This window comes from Dipteris shenzhenensis, chromosome 8 (genome assembly GCF_047967505.1).
Source record: "Dipteris shenzhenensis isolate YYH24624 ecotype China chromosome 8, Dip_SZ_1.0, whole genome shotgun sequence".
In the NCBI taxonomy this organism is placed as follows: domain Eukaryota; kingdom Viridiplantae; phylum Streptophyta; class Polypodiopsida; order Gleicheniales; family Dipteridaceae; genus Dipteris; species Dipteris shenzhenensis.
The window spans coordinates 1280709-1299185 of NC_141603.1; the positions used below are offsets into that span (position 1 = coordinate 1280709).

General features: G+C 41.9%; 1 protein-coding gene across 1 annotated transcript; it reads left to right on the plus strand.

The window, feature by feature from the left end:
- The first annotated feature begins 12665 nt into the window (after positions 1–12665).
- Positions 12666–16676, plus strand: LOC147898933 (putative xyloglucan glycosyltransferase 5). The gene is made up of 5 exons (XM_087377845.1): positions 12666–14112; positions 14260–14568; positions 14687–14977; positions 15160–15273; positions 15402–16676. The coding sequence occupies exons 1-5, from the start codon at positions 13402–13404 to the stop codon at positions 16041–16043; spliced, it is 2067 nt and encodes a 688-aa protein (XP_087233971.1). The 5' UTR covers positions 12666–13401; the 3' UTR covers positions 16044–16676.
- The last annotated feature ends 1801 nt before the right edge of the window (positions 16677–18477 follow it).

The following is an 18477-nucleotide window of genomic DNA, read 5'->3' on the forward strand; positions in this document are numbered from 1 at the left end:
GTTTGGGACTCTGTCATGTGGTCTAGACTCACTCTACTACCCCTCTGAGGGGTGGGGCCTATCTCTGCCTCTATCTAGCCTGTTAGGGAGGGGAGGAAGCTCATCCTTGCCCCGTGAACAAGCCCATGCCAAGTGACCCCCTAATGGCACCAAAGGCATTGACCTAGTAATATTGAAACCTCAATCCTCTGCTTGAGCCTCCTATCAAGGGTCTCGAGGAAGAAATATTCAGACCTAGTCTCTAGACTCTCTACGATCATTTTGAGTCGGGTGACCCCATCATCTACCATGACAAAGGTCATTGTTGAAATTGGCCGAGACTCTAATAATATGCCAAAATATCCCCAATGGGTTGAAGAATGGGATGGTACTCGCTTGGGAACCCTTAGAAGCAGAGCATCCCCAAGAAGCAAGGCACATGATGAATGGAGTCCATGTTGTCAATTCTGAACTCATGGTACTAGGGCATGAAATACACTAGGAGTGGGCCAAGGAAAATGGGGCTCTGCTCCACCAAGGCTATGGGGTTCTTACCATCCTCATTTTTCGACAAGAACTACAAAGGTTGAAGGGATGTCTACTCTTGGACCAACTACTATTGTGGTTGTGGTATATCCTATTTGGGCTATGAGGTTTTCTGCTCTTGATCTAGAAGGGACCCTTGAGCCAATTTAGAGGGGGCTCCTACTCAATTATTGGGTTAAATTCTTTAGTTTGCAAGGTTAGTAGCACCAATGTGCTTCGTATCTACTTCTGCTCCAAGAAGTATGAAATGACCAATGAGACCTAGGGGGTGGAAGAGGGTCCCCCTCTTGATTGTGGTAAAGAGCACTTGAGGGGACTTAGGCTCTACCTTGGCTAATATTGAAGTTGCTAGGAGTGTAATAACGTGGGAGATAAGAGAAACCTCCTTTTGATGATTGGAGGGATTTACCATACAATGCCAAACTAAGCATGTTATGCATGATGTTAGGGTGCCATCCACATGCTTCCTTAGTCTAGTGCATGTCTCCATTGGATTTCTACTTGTCTTCTAGCAAGGATGGACGTTCTCCTTAAGTTGATCTCTTTACTCCCTATCACCCTCAACTCTTTGTCAAAAGAAAACCACTAATATGGTGTTGAAGGAAGCCAACATCTTTACTATCATATGAATGTCCTGCTTTGTCAATCAGATGGGATGGTAGAAAGAGTGGGAGGTGATTGAGGTGAGGTTTCATCACATCTTGTTTGTGCCATGAATTTTGAGTCTCCACTTTTAGGTTGAGGTACTGCACATTCTCTAGGGAACCAATAAGTGCATGTATTTTGAGCTAGACTATTGAGTCACTTGTAGTTCATCATCAAGAAAAGTTGTATGCTAACCTATTTGAGATGGGCCCATCATTCCTCTAGAAGGCATGCTCACTTTAGGAATCATTTCTTCTACTTCTTGACTATCAACAACGATGGGTTCTTAACATCCTCTTTTCTAAGAAGAACTATAAAGGCTGAAGGGACGTCTACTCCTTGGCCAACTACTATTGTGGTTGCAATATATCCTATTTGGGCTATGAGGTTTTATGTTCTTGATCCAAAAGGGACCCTTGAGGCAATTTACATGGAGCTTCTCCTCAATTATTGGTTTCAATTCCTTAGTTGGCAAGGTTAGTAGCACCAATGTGCTTCATATCTACTCCTACTCCAACAAGTGTGAAATGACCAATGAGGCCTGGGAGCTAGAAGAGGGGGCCCCCTCTTGATCATGTGTAAAGAGAACTTGAGGGGACTTAGGCTTTATCTTGGCTAATACAGGCATTGCTAGGAGTGCAAGGATGTGGGAGGGAACAAAATCCTCCCTTTGATGATTGGAGGGATATACCATACAATTCCAAGCTAGGCATATCATGCATGACATTAGGGTGCCATCCACTTGCTTCCTTAGTTGGGTGCATGTATCCATTGGATTTCTACTTGTCTTCTAGCAACAAAGATGGATGTTCTCCTTAAGTTGAGCTCTCATCTCCCTATCACCATCAATTCTTTGTCAAAAGAAACCCACTAATATGGTGTTGAAGGTAGCCAACATCTTTACTAGCACATGCATGCCATGCTTTGTCAATCAGATGGGATGGTAGAAAGAGTTGGAGGTGATGATCTATTCTATTGAAGTGAGGTCTCATCACGTCTTATTTGTGCCATGAATTTTGAGTCTCCACATTTAGGTTGAGGTATTGCACATTCTCTAGGGTTTCTGTAGAAGGAACCAATAAGTACATGCATTTTGAGGTAGACTATTGACTCCAATTGCAATTCATCATCAAGAAAACTTGTAAACTTACCTATTTGAAATGGGCCCACCATTCCTCTAGAAGGCATGCTCACTTTAGTAAGCATTCCTTGTCCTACTTGCTTATCAATGTGGGGTTCTTACCATCCTCTTTTTTTAGAAGAACTACAGAGGCTGAAGGAATGTTTGCTCCTAGGCTAACTACTGTTGTGGTTGTGGTATATCCTATCTGGGCTATGAGGTTTTCTACTCTTGATCCAAAAGGGACCCTTGAGGCAATTTACAAGGGGCTCCTCCTCAATTATTGGTTTCAATTCCTCATTTGGCAAGGTTAGTAGCACAAATGTGCTTCATATCTACTCCTACTCCTCCAAGGAGTGTGAAATGATCAATGAGGCCCGACGGGGTGGAAGAAGGGCCCCCTCTTAATCATGTGTAAAGAGAATTTGAGGGGACTTAGGCTCTACCGTGGCTAATACTGATGTTGCTAGGAGTGCAAGAACACGGGAGGAAAAGAAATCCTCATTTTGATGATTGGAGGAATACGACGCTAAACTAGGCATGTCATGCATGACTCTAGGGTGCCATCCACATGCTTCCTTAGTTGGGTGCATGTCTCCATTGGATTTCTACATGTCTTCTGCCAAAAAAGATGGATTTTCTCCTTAACTTGAGCTCTTATCTCCCTATATCACCATTAGCTCTTAGTCAAAAGCAAACCACTCACATGGTGTTGAAGGTAGCCAACATGTTTACTATCACAGGCATGCCATACTTTGTCAATTAGGCGGGATGGCAGGAATAGTGGAAGGTGATGATCTATTCAATTGAAGTGAGGTTTCATCACATCTTATTTGTCGCATGAATTTTGAGTCTCCACGTTTAGCTTGAGGTACTAGTTGGTTGGTTCCCATGGTAGCATTTGTGGAAATAGGCTTAAATAGTCTCTCTTGCATTGATATGTTTGCTAACCATCTCTACTCGAAGAAAGCAATGAATTCTTTAGGGTCACCCTTGCTTAACAACATTGGCATGTCTACAAGTAAATCATGTTCATTATGCCAAGTTTTTGAGAGTTTGGCTCCAATTGTTGCATTGTATGATTGGTATACATGCCTATGTTTTAGGGGCAATCCTCTAGAATAGGATCCTATATGGCCACCATTATGAGCTTTTATGCTTTCTAATCCAATCAAATGTTTCTCTGCTCTAAGAGAGTTGGAATTATGAATGATGTATCATAATTCTAGTCACATACTTTCTTGATAAAATTTTGGTAACCTAGGCAATAAGATGAGATATTTATTGACACATAGACTGTGTCACAACTTCTTGTGCCTTGCTTTTCCTATACATGTCTTGAATTGCCCTTGAGTTGTGGTTGTAGGTAGCTAGGGTCAATTCTACTAGTACTCCTAATCATCTTAGGTCAATTCTACTTTATGATCAAATCTAATACTGCTAATCATATAATGTTGATTCTATGTGAGGGTCAATTCTCGTATCTTAGGTCAATTATACCCTGGGTGGTGGTCATAGGTAGCTATGGTCAAGGTTAGGTCTAATACTCCAAATGATCTTATTTGGTTAACATTTATTGGTGCTTCTTAGGTTTTTTCTCAATATATGGGTTCAAATGAGGTTAGACCTAGGGTGGCTAAGAATCCGCTAATAATTGGGAAATTATTATTTTCAATTTTATTCTAAGGGAGGTGCGTGTTGACCTTCCACATCCACAAGGACAAGGGAGGTGACTAAGTTGGCAACCAAGTGGTAACCAAGGTGGGGAGCCAAAAGAAGGGGTAGGTAGTTACATAGCAATAGTGGCAAGGAGGGGAGCAAGAAAGAACAAGAAGTCACGGCGGCTACTAACATCAGCAAAGATTCAAGAAGCCACCCCATAAAGGGCACAATCGCCAACGAAGAAGGGGCTAAGGGAGCTATGGTTTTGGTAGAGAGTTGGAGAGCAAGGATCCTCTACTTGTATTTAGAGTCTTGGGATACTTTACACTTACTATTGTATGCACATATCATGCAGCCTTGAGTTGTTGTTATTGGGCCTCAATAAAACAAGATTATCTTTCCAGAGGCTTAAAAAGACCTGACCCAGCTAGAAGAGAATGGATATGCATCATCCATGCACATTCATTCATGACTTCATTTACTATGTAAATTTAACAAATTTTGGGCTATATTAAGATTTGTTAAGACCCAGAAATCAACCCACTATTGGTAAGATATCTTATTATACCTAGAAAGAAATAAAGTGTTGAGGCTTTGTTATATAGTATCATATAGTCACAAATAGACTTTGGAATATGTTTTTTCTTATCTTTCTTCTTTTATAGGTGCATTTTTAGCAAAAGGGGGTCACTATAAAACATGTAACCCTAGTGCATGCAATAAACATGAGGGCCTTTTTAAATACACTTTTCACACAAGGGGTTTAATTTCACATTGGGAAATTTGCCAAACTTTCTAATGTAATTTTGTTTCTAAAGGCCATATTTAAGTTTAGGATTTTTAATTACGCTAGTGAAATATAGCCCCAAACCCCATGTGCGTCCAATCCCTTTCCCCCCTTCTTTCTTATGCCATTTCCCCCTTCCCTATAGAGACTTTTAGTCAGCTATCTACCTAATTTTTTGCTTTTGTTTTTTTTACGGCACAAAATAGTTATTGAAGGAAAGGAGTTAGTGTTTTCATTTGTGTCATCAAAGGAAAGAAGTAGCGATTGTTTTGTGTCATCAAAAGAAAGAATTAATGATTGTTTTGTGATAGAGGAATTTCTGAGGTCATCAAATTCAAAATCAAAGCTACATGTATGCATATAAAGAAGGTGTTAGAGATGACAATATAAACATCATTTTATGTGAATAGTGTATAGACATAAAGAGTGCTAAAGAGGCAAAAGGGGATAAGGGGTGAATCCCTAACCCTAAGTCTAAGAAATTTTATGGATATAGACCATTTATCTTCATTTTTCAATAGAGATGTACATTGTAGGACTGTGTGGTGTACCCCTCCCGCCCACCTCCCCCATAAACAGATAGCCACACAACCATTTTTTCTTCTTAGTGTTCTAATTAATTCTTTGCTATCAACTCAAACTATGACCATAAGATATCTTAAGTTTGTTGCTACATTTCAAATCATTGATTGCATACAAACACTATATCATTGTTGTTCTATTTTTTTTAAGTTATTACTATTTTCATTTTGTATCTATTATAAAATTTGAAAGTATAAGGTTTGCCATAGCACTTGAATTAGTACTACATACAAACAGCCTCACTTGAATACCCATCTCAATTATTAGGTTTATATTTATTTTTTTTAATGTGATATTGACCCCATTTTTCTTTAAATTTCAAACGTTCATTATTATCTCAACCCCGTTGCTTTGCACCTTACAGCTAATTTGATGTTCATGTGGCCTTGACTTGTTCACTCTTGACATCAAGTACTTGATTGTGAGCTATTGCCCTATACGACATTACCTAATGTACCAGTTTTATTCTAACATACTTAAAATTTGCCTTTTTATGGTTGCTTTACTATTGATCTTCAGCTTTGCTCTTTTTATGGGACTTGCATACCTGCTGACAAATACCTTTTCCAAAACCAAATTGTGCTACAATCTTTTCAAACTTTAAAATATTTATGGAATACATTTCATAGGCACTTCATTTGGTAAGTCATCATTACCTTTGGTTATCTTTGTACTGATCAACCTTGACGCTTGCATAGGAAATTAAATGGTCACAAGGATTGTATATACCTTTGGTTATCTTTATAGTGGTCAAGCTTTCTTAGGATATTACATGGTTGCAAGGATTGTATGTAGCTTTGGTTATCTTTGTACTAGTCAACCTTGCCTAAGACATTAAATGTGGTGAATGATGATTCTACAAGGATCGTATGTACCTTTGAAGTTTGGTTATCTTTGTATTGGTCAACCTTTCTTAGGATATTACTAAATGGTCACAATGATTATATGCACATAAATCTTAATCATGGTGATTCCACACAATAGACAAAACTAAATTCAAGTTTTTTGAGCTTTCTCCATCCAAAGTCCCTTACATGTTTGTTATTAATCCTAGATTTTTAGTATTTACATCAACTTAAAACAATTCTAGCAAAATCAACTTGTATTGCCTTTGTGATGCTTTGCCATTGAAGATAGTAATGTTGTGGAAATCTATATAATATATGCAAGCAAGCACATTTGAAATACCCTTGTACCTTAAAATCTTCATCTTTTGATGTAATACTCACCCCCTTTGTGAAAGTCACTGGTGAGAGTACACCATAAAAGCCTAGAATGTTCATCTCTAGTAAAAAATAAAGAAAACTAGTATTATATACATGGAAGAACCCCTTAGGGTTAGGGTTAGGGTTTGCTTCCCTTCTCTTGTTTTCCATCTTAGTGTGCTTTAGTGTATAGTATGTTGTTCACATAGAATGATTTTTAGATTGTCATCCATCAAGTTCAACATCATGATGAAGTCTGAATGCATAGTCCACATACACTAAAATTTTGGATGTTTAGGTTGTGATCCTTCTCTTGAATGGTATCGTTGCAAGAATCTTGTTGATCTAGCAAGATCTTGTTTGCAGTTGCTTGACCACTTTATGTGTGCGATTTCATAATTGTGTGGTTGTGCTTGTTGTCCTTAATGCCATCCTTCTTTCTTGACAATACCTAAATGTTATGGTTGTAATAATCTTATCGATCTAACACGATCTTCTTTGCGGGTGATTGACCACTTTATGTGTGGTATTTCAACCTTGTTTGGTTGTGGGACTAGATCAAATATATGTACTTGATGTTCATCATTTCATTTGTGGAGTGCTAATATTATTTGCATAAGAACGTAGCCTCATTCTCTAAGTTATTGATGGAAGATTTTTGTTGATGTCTTCCAACCTTACTTCTTTGAATGGACCACATATGAGTATATCACTCAAATTGTAGATGTTGCAGTCTTGTGGATGCTCTATAAATAATATCTCATAAAGAAAGTCTTACAAAAATATTTGAGAGACCTGGCATGATTGTCATTGTCTAGATCTAAGGGTGCTTTCATCTCTTTTGGTCTTGTATCTTGTCCTTCTAGTACTTGTTACATGAATCCTTGTGATTCTATATTGTTATGGCAAAAGTTGCATTTGTCTCCTACACTTTGACGTATGTCAGGGTCTACTAACTTTGTTTGCAAACATATTTTGTTCAAAAACTTGGTTGCTCTTCTTGTTGATCATTGACCTTTTTCATGGTCTTGTCCTCATATAGCTTGACTCATGTCTTGTATTTCTACAAGATTTGACTATGTGTGCCAATAGATGTTGGTGGTGCTCTTTGGTAGAGGCTTAGTACATCTTGTCAAAACCCTATTCTTGAATCTAATAGTGGTGCCTACTCTTTGAGGCTTCCCGAACTTCCCAGTGGTGCTTCATGTGTAAGTACTAAGTCTTACTTGAATTGATGGACCTTTCACCTGTTTCATAATTCTACAATTGTTGGATCTATGAGGGTGTATTATCTATTAAATAGATTTCAAGATAGTGGTTGCTTCTCTTCTTGGATTCTTTCTTCCACTCTTCAAGACTTTAATGATGTTCAAATGTTGTTGAAGTTCACTATGTGTCTAAAAGAGAGCCACAGATTAAAACAAAGAGAGAACTCCAAAGACATGCAAAGATCCCAAAAGCAAGGTATTGTAGATAGCAAGTACCAAAATAGGATTACAAAATGTTAACAAGTATTCTAGAATCAAAATGATAGCAACATAGCAACACTAAAGAATGCAGATTGAAAGTCAACAACTGCATGCTCCCCTTGAAATATTATGTAACGGTTTGCATTTGCATCTATCATCTTCTATCATAATGTCTTGAATTTGCACATTTGCTAATAACATGCTTTGTATGTTGATTTTGATTGAATTTATGCACAATGTTGATGTATGGGATGCTATATCACTAGTGTTCAACACTTCATATGTTCTTCAAAATTTTGTGTTCATGAAGTTGTCGATCCAGACTGGCATTGTGAGCAATATTTTGTCAAAATGTCTTTCGGAGTGTTGATTTGGATGTGTTGAACCAGTTGGTGAAGACAGACCCCAAAATCATTTAAAAATACTTGAAAATGTGATTGAATCTTGTGCAGTTTTTGGCCTTCATAATTATATCTAAAAATATTTTGTGTGTGAAAAGCTTGGGCTTTTTATGTGTAAAACCTAGGCTTTTACTGGGACCGATTTGGGCTTTAAACATTGAAGGTATGCCACTTCACATTTAAGTGAAAATGGCCTTTTAAAGCTTAATGACATGACCTTTGGCCTTTAGAGTGATAGTAGAGGGAGAAATGTTTGGTGCGGGAATGGGTTCTTGGTCAGGGCAATGATACTGTGGTTATTACACCATGTTAGCACTTCATAGATGAAGGGCATATCAATGGCATTATAAGGCAACATGCCAGTGGTGTAGGACTAAAGGTTCAAGGTATATTATATGATGACTTGGAAACTAACCTTAGGTAAGATTGACCTAACCTCGATTCATAGTTATATTTGGCTACATGGAGCTAACCATGAAGAATGATTCGACCGCTTTTCTTGCTAACATGGCAAATTGATGTGGTAGATAAAGTTGTCTCCCATATATTTAAAGCATGTGATATCTTCCACATAGCTTTACATATAGAGATAGAGAGCAGGGGAGTGTGTGTGTGTGTGACAGAGAGAGAGAGAGAGAGAGAGAGAGAGAGAGAAGAAGAAGAAGAAGAAGAATGTATTACCGTCCTCTGGGGGCCGAAATACCAACCCATGGGACCCATAAAGTCACGATACGAGTGTCTCCTTCCTTTTATGGAAGGCGGGGAGAACAATTATTTTGAAAGAGAGAGAACAATTATTTTGAAAGAGAAAGAGAGAGAGAGAGAGAGAGAGAGAGAGAGAGAGAGAGAGAGAGAGAGAGAGAGAGAGAGAGAGAGTTTCTTCATCCTGTTCTTTTTTCCAAAGAATTAAGCTTGTTATTGCTCAAAATGCCTAATCTCTTTAAATTTTGCTACAAAGTTAATTAGAAAGAGACGTGTGGTGTTAAATGCTTGTAAAAACACACAATCGAATCTCAAGGACTAACTCCTTGTCCTTGGTATTGCTTTTTATTTTTCTAACATAACACAATCAAAGCACCAATGTATATGTAAAAGGCTCCTCTATGGCCTACAAGGTATAAAGCCTTTTTTTACAAAGCTTGTGGGAATTAAAGTACATCAAAAGCTTGTGATTTTGTGTGCTTAATTTCAAAAGTGAGCTAAAGGATTCAATTTGAATTGACTTAAGTACATATTAAGGTTCCAGAGATCTCTTTTCAACTGTGGAGGAGCTGCATCATGTTCTAATGTGCATCATGCCACCTTTACTTGAGTTCTTTGGTAGATGGAATCAAATCCTTACATGATCTAAATCTATTCTTAAAGAAGATAAGCCTAGATTTCAATGTAGCTTTGGAAGCTTGAATGCTTCACCCATGATCTACTTGAGAGATTTCAAGGTAGCTTTGGAAGGTTGAATGTTTCACCCATGATCTAATTGAGACAAACCCTTTTATACAAATTTAAAAAAAGGGACTAAACCTTTAAAACTAATATTATGGTGGGGGAAAATAGACATAGGATCACATCGTTTCACTTATTGAATCCAAGCTTTTATAAATAAAACTAGAACTTTGTGGATACTCACCTATTGTAAAAGACACTCACTCCTAAGGACGCTACAACCAAAAAATAATTGTGATGTTTCAGGGAAGGTACGAGTAAGTCTTAAGAAATATGTAATATTGTTTGTGATGTTACAAGGGAGTTATGCATATCTCTCATAACTGTCATTGTTCTTTGCATACCTTTACGTCTACGTAGACGAGAGTTGTGCATAGCTCTCATAATTTTCATTGTTCTTTGCATAATTTTATAAAAGTCGGTGAAGGGGAGATTTGTGTACAAACCTCATTTTATGATCTTGATGTTAATTATGAGGGAAGGTGTTTAGGAACAATCTCAACATCATGTGCAATATGTTTATATGCACTATGTATCTCTTCATTTAAGGTCATTCATACACATCATGGTAGCCATATCATGTTTTATATGGGTTTCTTAGTTTTTGCGGTAACGAAAGTTTGTATTAAAGGTAAAGTGAACTGTACAAAAAAAGGAGAAGGCAACCTTAGAAAGAGAGGCAAACACCTCTAGTTCAAGCTCCTACCTATCACTCTGAAGCTCTTAGTTGGCAGTACTAATTTGTTTTTTTTAAAAATGGATAAAAGAGTCCAGTTGTTTGCCAACCCTTTTTGGAGCAATTAGTGTTATTTAAAAGGACTTTATGGAAAAGTAGTCTCAAATATTGAGTATACCCTTGGATGCTCTTTTGAAGCTTGTGATATGCAATACAAGCATGTGGGTTGAAAAGCACCATATACTTGCAATCTTTTTTATATTCTTTGTGGGTTGAAGCTTGCTTTCTTTATTGGATGTTTAAACATATGATGCTTCAAGCATATGCAAGTTTGTGAGGAGGGGATGGATGGCACAATACTCCATTTTGGGATCATGCATTTCTTCATTGTGTGTGTGATAGCATATATAAAAAAGGAATGTAGAGGTTGGTGGCGTGGAGGTAGCTACACATAGAGGCCATACGACTTAAGTGTGATATGGTTTCTTAGTTTCTTAGCTTGGTTAAAGCTCTTTAGAGAAACGAGAACTTGGATATTAGTGTACGAGTTTATACCACGATTGACAAGTATTTTCAATATAGAAGGTTTTGCACGTAGAATTTCTTGGAGAGGCTCGAGATTCTAGGACCTTTCTTCTTAGTCTCTCTAAGTAAATTACGGGATTGGGTACATGTTGAGTTCTCGTTTATTTATTAGCGTTTTGCATGTTCTTGGAAGGGGGAGGAAGCTGCGCTGTTGACAGTGGGCAGTATGTACATGTTTACCGAGGATCGTCTTGAGATGTGGCTCACAAAGCCGACTTCCAATAATTGACCAATATATATTTGCGAAGGCTATGGGGGAATGATATTACGTGGGTGAGGTGGAAGCGAATGGGCATGAAAGGATTGGAAAGCCGAGATAAAAGAATGAGGGGGAGGCGTTGCGATGCGCGCCGAGAGATGCTGCTGAGAGTGCTGGCATAAATTAAGGGCCGGGCCAGCCAAGCCAGCCTGAGAAAGTTCATTCGCACCGCGTGGTGAAAGGTGCATGCTCAAGCTGAGTGTGTCTTGCAAGGGGGAGACACTCCAACGGGACGGTGCGGAACGGGACGTGGGCATCGTAACGGCGCGCCGCCATTCTCGTCACGGTGCCGTTACGTGCGCCGTTAGTCTAAGTTTCCAGTGGCCGCTTGTGCGTGTCCGCGTGTGCGTGGGTGGCAGCCATGCCACCGCTCTTTTGCCTTGTTCTTTTTTGCATGGCCGGCAAGTTGGGGTAGAAGAAGAGGTACGCGCTTTTCGTGTTTGGCGGACCATGTGGTCAAGATGCAGCATGACCAGGATGATACAGAGAGAAAGGGGGCCATCCTGGATGGCGTCGGCAGTGTGGAAGGGAATAATAATAATAATAAAAACGTGCAGAAGGAAAAGCAAAACGTTGATCTACGCTAACCTTCACTACAGAAAAAGGTTGCATGAAACCCATTTTGACTACAACCTTCACTCGGGTTCACTTTTTGAAGGTTGAAACTTTGGACACTGGGAAGCTGGTGCATGTTTTGCGTGATAGAGGCTAGAGACGTCTCAACCACCTGTGAGTGAGCAACCCCAATCGGAATTGCAATGCGTGACTTGCCGGGGCTAGGGAGCGAACGTATGGTCTCTTTACCAAACCCACACCTGGAAAAAGAATGTGTTGTAAGCGCCACCTCTGGACTCAAGTTCCCTTTGAGTGTGTCAGCCTCAATGCGCCGTTTTGATGTAAGGCTGGAAGAATTGGCATGGCAGCGGGCAGTGGGCACCTTGCGAAAAGCACATGAGACTGACGTCATGAGACCATGGTAAAGGGAGGGGGTACGGTGTACCGGCGTGAGTTAGCGGGGAAAGAAAGGGGGAGGAGTCGGGACTCGGGGACCCGTCAAGCGCCGATTGCGTGAACGCGTGGGCGGGCACAGTTTCCAAGGGCGCCGAGTTTTCACCTCACCGTTCCGTTGAAGCGCGCGGTTGACCCTACCTGCATCCCAACCCGTCTCGTCGGTCGCGAAAAAGACTTCAAACTCCATGTCTGAGTTGGGGGGGGTTTTTTTCCCTGCCTCCTATTAGAACAACCCCCTGCCCCATCCTTCCATCCAATTCGCCGGCCCTGTCCAGCTCTCCATCTCCCTCCTCCTCCTCCTCCTCCTCATCAGCCGCCCCCTCCTCCCCTGCCCGCTCGCTCTTGTCGAAGCCTTTGCCCTCTAAAGCTCCTCCGTGGGCCACTGCCACCGCCATCCTTCTTCTCCTGGCACACAAAGCACATTAACGCTTCTCTTCCTCCTCCTGCTCCTCCTCCTCCTGTTCTTCCTCCTCTGGCTCGCTCCCCCCCCTTCCTCAGCTTTTTGCAAGCGAATCAATTCCTCCCAGTGATTGATTCTTCGCCTGCCGTGAAACAGACCTTCCTACCGGTACCTGTCCCCCGTCCAACCCCCACAGTCTGTACCACCCCCTTGTCTCCCGCCCCCCTTCCCCCTTTCCCTCTTTGAACTCCCAATGCTGCAGCCCAAACGCCTGCCTACGACCATTCAGTCCTTCCCTCGGGGGAACCGCACCTTCTTCGCTGCCGCCAGTCCACCAGAGAATCGATGATTCGAAGAGCAGCTGCGCCGGCTTTCCCGAACCTCTGATCTCCTCCTGGTCGCCTTACCCTTTCAAATGCTGCGCCACTCCGCACCTGAATCCAGTCGCCAGAGCCTCTCATAACGTTTCCAGGCTCTGTATGGAGTTTGCGTAGCCAACGACTCCGGCCATTCCTCCTAGCCTTCCCGATCTAAGAAGCTGTCTTCCCTCTGCTCAGCTCCATCATCGAAGGCTTGGTGGTCGGCATTTTAAGGGGCGTTCCTCCCTCCTCTTACTCCACTGACCTCCGCAATGCCTGCCAACTTCGATTTTGTGGAATGGTGGTCGAAGGAGAGCCATCAGGGCACTCCGGTGGTTGTGAAGATGGAGAACCCCAATAACTGGTCCATGCTTGAGCTCCGCAGTCCCGAAGACGACTTTATGACCGAAAAGGATAGGGGTAAAAACGCTAAGCAGCTCACCTGGGTGATGCTGCTGAAAGCTCATCAAGCGGCCGGCTGCGTGGCTTGGGTTGCCCAGGGTCTTTGGACTTTGCTATCGGCGGTGAAGAGGCGTCTCATCCTCAGACAAGGTGTGAGCCCGGAGAAGCCCCACAAGGGGAAGCTCTTCAACATAATCAGGGCGTTTCTGGTTTTTGCCGTTTTCATGCTAGGGTTTGAGGTCGTTGCGCACATCAAGGGATGGCATTTCAATGCATCGCATCTGCACATCCCTGGCTCCCCTGATGTACAGGGCATTCTGCATTCCACATATATTGCCTGGGTGTTCGTGCGAGCTAATTACCTGGCACCTCCGCTGCAAACGCTGGCAAATGCTTGTATCGTATTGTTCCTCATCCAGTCGGTCGACCGGATCACTCAGTGTCTGGGCTGCATCTGGATCAAGCTCAAAAAGATTAAGCCTGTGCCTAAAGTGGAGTCATTGGACTCGGGGGATCTCGAGCAACCACACGCCGGGTATCCGATGGTGCTTATTCAGATCCCCATGTGCAATGAAAAACAGGTACGCGCACAACCTGGGAAATCTTAGCTGCTACCATTTGGCCATTTCTCACTTCTGTTCAGCTCCAGGCTAGTGTAATTGATGATAGGTGCTTCAGGCAGATTTAGCGACTGATATCTGTCTTGCATGTCATTTTGCTGTGAGCAGGTTTACCAGCAATCAATCGGTGCGGCTGCACAGCTTGATTGGCCAAAGGATAGAATGCTAGTCCAAGTTCTGGATGATTCGGATGACGTGGAAACCCAGATGCTGATCAAAGCAGACGTGCAAAAATGGCACCAGAAAGGTTTAAACATTGTGTACAGACACCGCTTACTTCGTACCGGATACAAGGCTGGGAATCTCAAGTCTGCCATGAGCTGTGACTATGTGAAAGACTACGAATTTGTGGCCATATTTGATGCGGATTTCCAACCGCAGCCAGACTTCCTGAAGCGTACTGTCATACATTTTAAGGTAGCATTTAACTGGCCTTTTGGTCCTGCAAGTTGGTTCCCTCTCTCAAACCATGCGCACATGCGCTTTCCACTTTACCTTTCATAATGTCGAATGTCTACCTGTGCCATTGACGCAGGACAATGACGACTTGGGTCTGGTGCAAGCACGATGGACCTTTGTCAACAAGGATGAAAACTTGCTAACGAGGCTGCAGTACATCAATCTTTCGTACCATTTTGAGGTTGAGCAACAGGTCAATGGTGTGTTCCTCAATTTTTTCGGCTTTAATGGAACTGCGGGTGTATGGAGAATCAAAGCTCTAGAAGATTCTGGAGGATGGTTGGAGCGGACCACTGTTGAGGACATGGATATTGCAGTACGGGCTCATCTGAATGGATGGAAATTTATTTTTCTCAATGACGTCAAGGTGAGCCCTTCTCGGAGTGGAGCAGCAGAGGCTCATCCTGTGCGGACGTTATGTTCTGGGTTTTCATAAGGACGAAGATAGAGCTATGCTATGTCCTGTATCCTTTAGTGTGCTATTGCAAAGTAGCATAGATTTGTTCACATCCATTGGTATCGTCTGTAACCTTCACTGCGTGTTTGCAGTGCTTATGTGAAGTGCCCGAATGCTATGAGGCATACAGAAAACAACAGCATCGCTGGCATTCAGGCCCCATGCAACTTTTCCGACTGTGTCTTCCAGATATCATTACCTCAAAAGTAAGTGTTGAATTTTTTTTCATCTCGGATGTCCATTTGCAAGGGACTTGGTGCTTTATGTAGCGTGTTGGTGCTGCATTTGCAGGATGGTGTGTCCACCTGACACGCTCTTATCTCTTAATGTGCAGATCTCCATCTGGAAGAAAGCGAATTTGATATTCCTCTTCTTTCTGCTTAGGAAGCTCATCCTACCTTTCTATTCCTTCACCCTTTTTTGCATCATTCTTCCAATGACTATGTTCATTCCAGAGGCCCATTTGCCTGCCTGGGTTGTTTGTTATGTTCCTGCCCTCATGTCTTTCCTGAACATCGTCCCTGCTCCAAAGTCATTCCCTTTCATCGTACCATATCTGCTCTTCGAGAACACAATGTCCGTTACCAAGTTCAATGCCATGGTATCAGGCTTATTCCAACTCGGAAGTGCATATGAATGGGTCGTTACCAAGAAGGTTGGCAGAGCATCAGAGACAGATCTGGTAGCATTTGCTGAAAAAGAATCTCAAGCAGACCAGGAACTGCCAATGCACCATCGGGGGGCTTCTGAATCAGGCCTGGATGTCCTGTCAAAATTGAATGAGCAGCTACCTAAGCCACGGAAGAAGCGGAGTAATCACGTGTACAGAAAAGAACTGGCCTTGGCTTTCCTTCTCTTAACAGCATCTGCAAGGAGCCTGTTGTCAGTGCAGGGTGTTCATTTCTATTTTTTGCTGTTCCAAGGAGTTTCATTTCTTGTAGTGGGCCTTGATCTCATCGGTGAGCAAGTCAGCTGATGTTTGCAGGTTCATGATGTGCTCTGGTGTCGTTGCCCCTTATTACCATTCAAGAAGCCTCTGCTCCCATTTGGAGGCTTTCTTGGGTGCATGCTTCAAATAAAACAGAATGACTCATGGCTGCAAGTGAGTGTGCAATTCCTGCAGAGCTGCACTTTCCGATTTTACTTCAGGGTTCAAACCAGTGCATTTGTGGGGCCGTTGCGGTCACTTGCAGCATTCTGGACATATTGGAGGAAGCATAGAGATGCCTGACTCAATATGTCTGAAGGGAGCCAGTTTTAATTTGTGTAGCAAGAGCATGGATTCTAGTTCTGTATCTAATTGTTTTTTGGGTGGCCTTAATTGCTGCCAAGCATGGGCAGAAGAGGCGCTCATATTGGAGGCAATTTGTGAGTACAGGGTATCTGCCATCCAGCGCGATTAGTTTTCATTTTAAATGATGTTTTTATTCTTTTGGTCTGGAACGTTATATTAGGCCATTTTTCTCATGTGCGGGCCTCACTCACATTCAATTAGTGGGGAGTCCTTACTGCCTTGCAATTCTTACTTCTGCATGAAATCACAAGGTGGCTTTCATTATTGTAGATGGATTTTATGGTGAATTACCATTGTTATCAGAATGTGAATTATATTTGTGTAACTGATGATTCTTCTGAGAGTTGGACTTGCAAAGGGTAATCTTCCACGGTTGATTGATTATATTTTTAATAATGTCTGCTTGTTTTTGCTGTAGGGGCGAAAAAGGTAGAGTATCTTGTAGGACCATTTTTAAGGTCAGTAGTTTATTCCATTATTAATATACAAGAGGGCACAAAAGGATAGACATCTCTTCTTCATGACGGCATCATCTACTTCACCCATGTATCATGCTTAGGGTGAACTGGTAATCACTACTGGAACGCACACGCTCGAAAATTAAGCGTGATGCCATGTTGGCAAAGCACCCTTTTGGATCAAGCTTGTAGCTTATAAGCAAAGCACTCTTGGTGAGCCACCAAGAAGGGGTTGCTACATTGTTGCTATTATGTACAGTTACTTCACATTCAAGTAAATTTGCATTTGCTTCTACTCTCATTTCATATGCCACCATGAGAGTCCAATTACCTTATGAACAATAAGCGCTGCATGTTTGGGACCTGCTTAGCCTGAGTATACATTGTTGCTTATTGAGAGTGTAGGCGCGCACATGTAGACATAACTTCAATTCTCATATGACGATATGCACAGTAGTTTGAGGAGTCTAATTGGAGTTCTCATAGGCAACATGGACTCGAGCATTATCATTGCTTTAAATATACGTGTGCACTTATGTAGACAGAATTTGAGCTCTCATATGACAATAATTAATAATATTCCATTATTAATTTACAAGAGGGACAAAAGGATAGACATCTCTTCTTGATGACAGCATCATCAACTTCACCCATGTAGCATGCTTAGGGTGACTTGGCAACCACTACTGGAACCCACACGAAGGAAAATTAAGCATGATGCAACGTTGGCAAAGCACCCTTTTTTATCAAACTTGTATCTCATAAGCAAAGCACTGTGAAGTATTTTTGGTGAAGCGGCAGTCATGTGAAAGCTTTATTTATATTGGGTGAAATCTTTGATTGGTTGTTAAGTTTTGGCCTGAAAACAGAGACTATCGAACCTTTGAACGACCTTACTAATTGCGTATGCCCATAGAAACAAAAAAAATATAACCGCTTAAGAAGGCAGTGAACAGCCCAGAGCTGATATGAACACAGACGACCTGGCAAGAAGACCGAGGTAGGCACCAAGGGCATCAACAATCTCCAATTTTGAGTATCTGGGTGTTGCCTATCATCCACAGATCCGACAGGTTTGATTCTTTTTGTACACCTTAATATTTCGGAAGCTTGCGGTTGGAGTCTTCCAAATTCTTGCTACCCTTGCTAAAAAAGAAGGGAGGTTGCACCCTTGCTCTACAACATTCAACACTCAAGATGACTAAACTTCGAAATGTGAGGGAGAAGAAGATTGTATTGAGAAAGGACCTGGTAGATTTGGGCAACTTGTAAACCCTTGGAGTACCGACAGTCCAATGAGACTGTTCGCTTGGTACACATTCGCAAAAGCTCTAATAGGGGTCCCCCCGTCGGTGGTAATTAATTCATTAAGTGTTCGGAGGGGGAGGGGGGGGGGGGGGTGCGGGGGGGGATGGTAAATAACTTAATCCATTCGGGGGCCAATTAATTAATTGAGGTGTCGGTTTGGAAACTTCCTGCCGCGCCTTATAAGAGGAATGGGGGGCAGTAAAGTACTAGAAGAGGGGCTGTGAAGCCCTCCCAATACAAGGAGGGAGAAGGGGAGGAGGGGGAAGAGAGGAGTGGGAAAGAGGAAGTAGGGAGCAGAGGAGTGGGAAGAAGGAAGGAGGAGGCAGAGGAGGAGGAGGAGGAGTGGGGAG

Coding starts and splice junctions, on each gene's coding strand:
- LOC147898933 (XM_087377845.1), top strand. CDS start 13,402: ATGCCTGCCAACTTCGATTTTGTGGAATGGTGGTCGAAGGAGAGCCAT. Junction 14,113..14,259: donor CCATGTGCAATGAAAAACAG/GTACGCGCACAA, acceptor TGCTGTGAGCAG/GTTTACCAGCAATCAATCGG. Junction 15,274..15,401: donor CAGATATCATTACCTCAAAA/GTAAGTGTTGAA, acceptor CTTAATGTGCAG/ATCTCCATCTGGAAGAAAGC.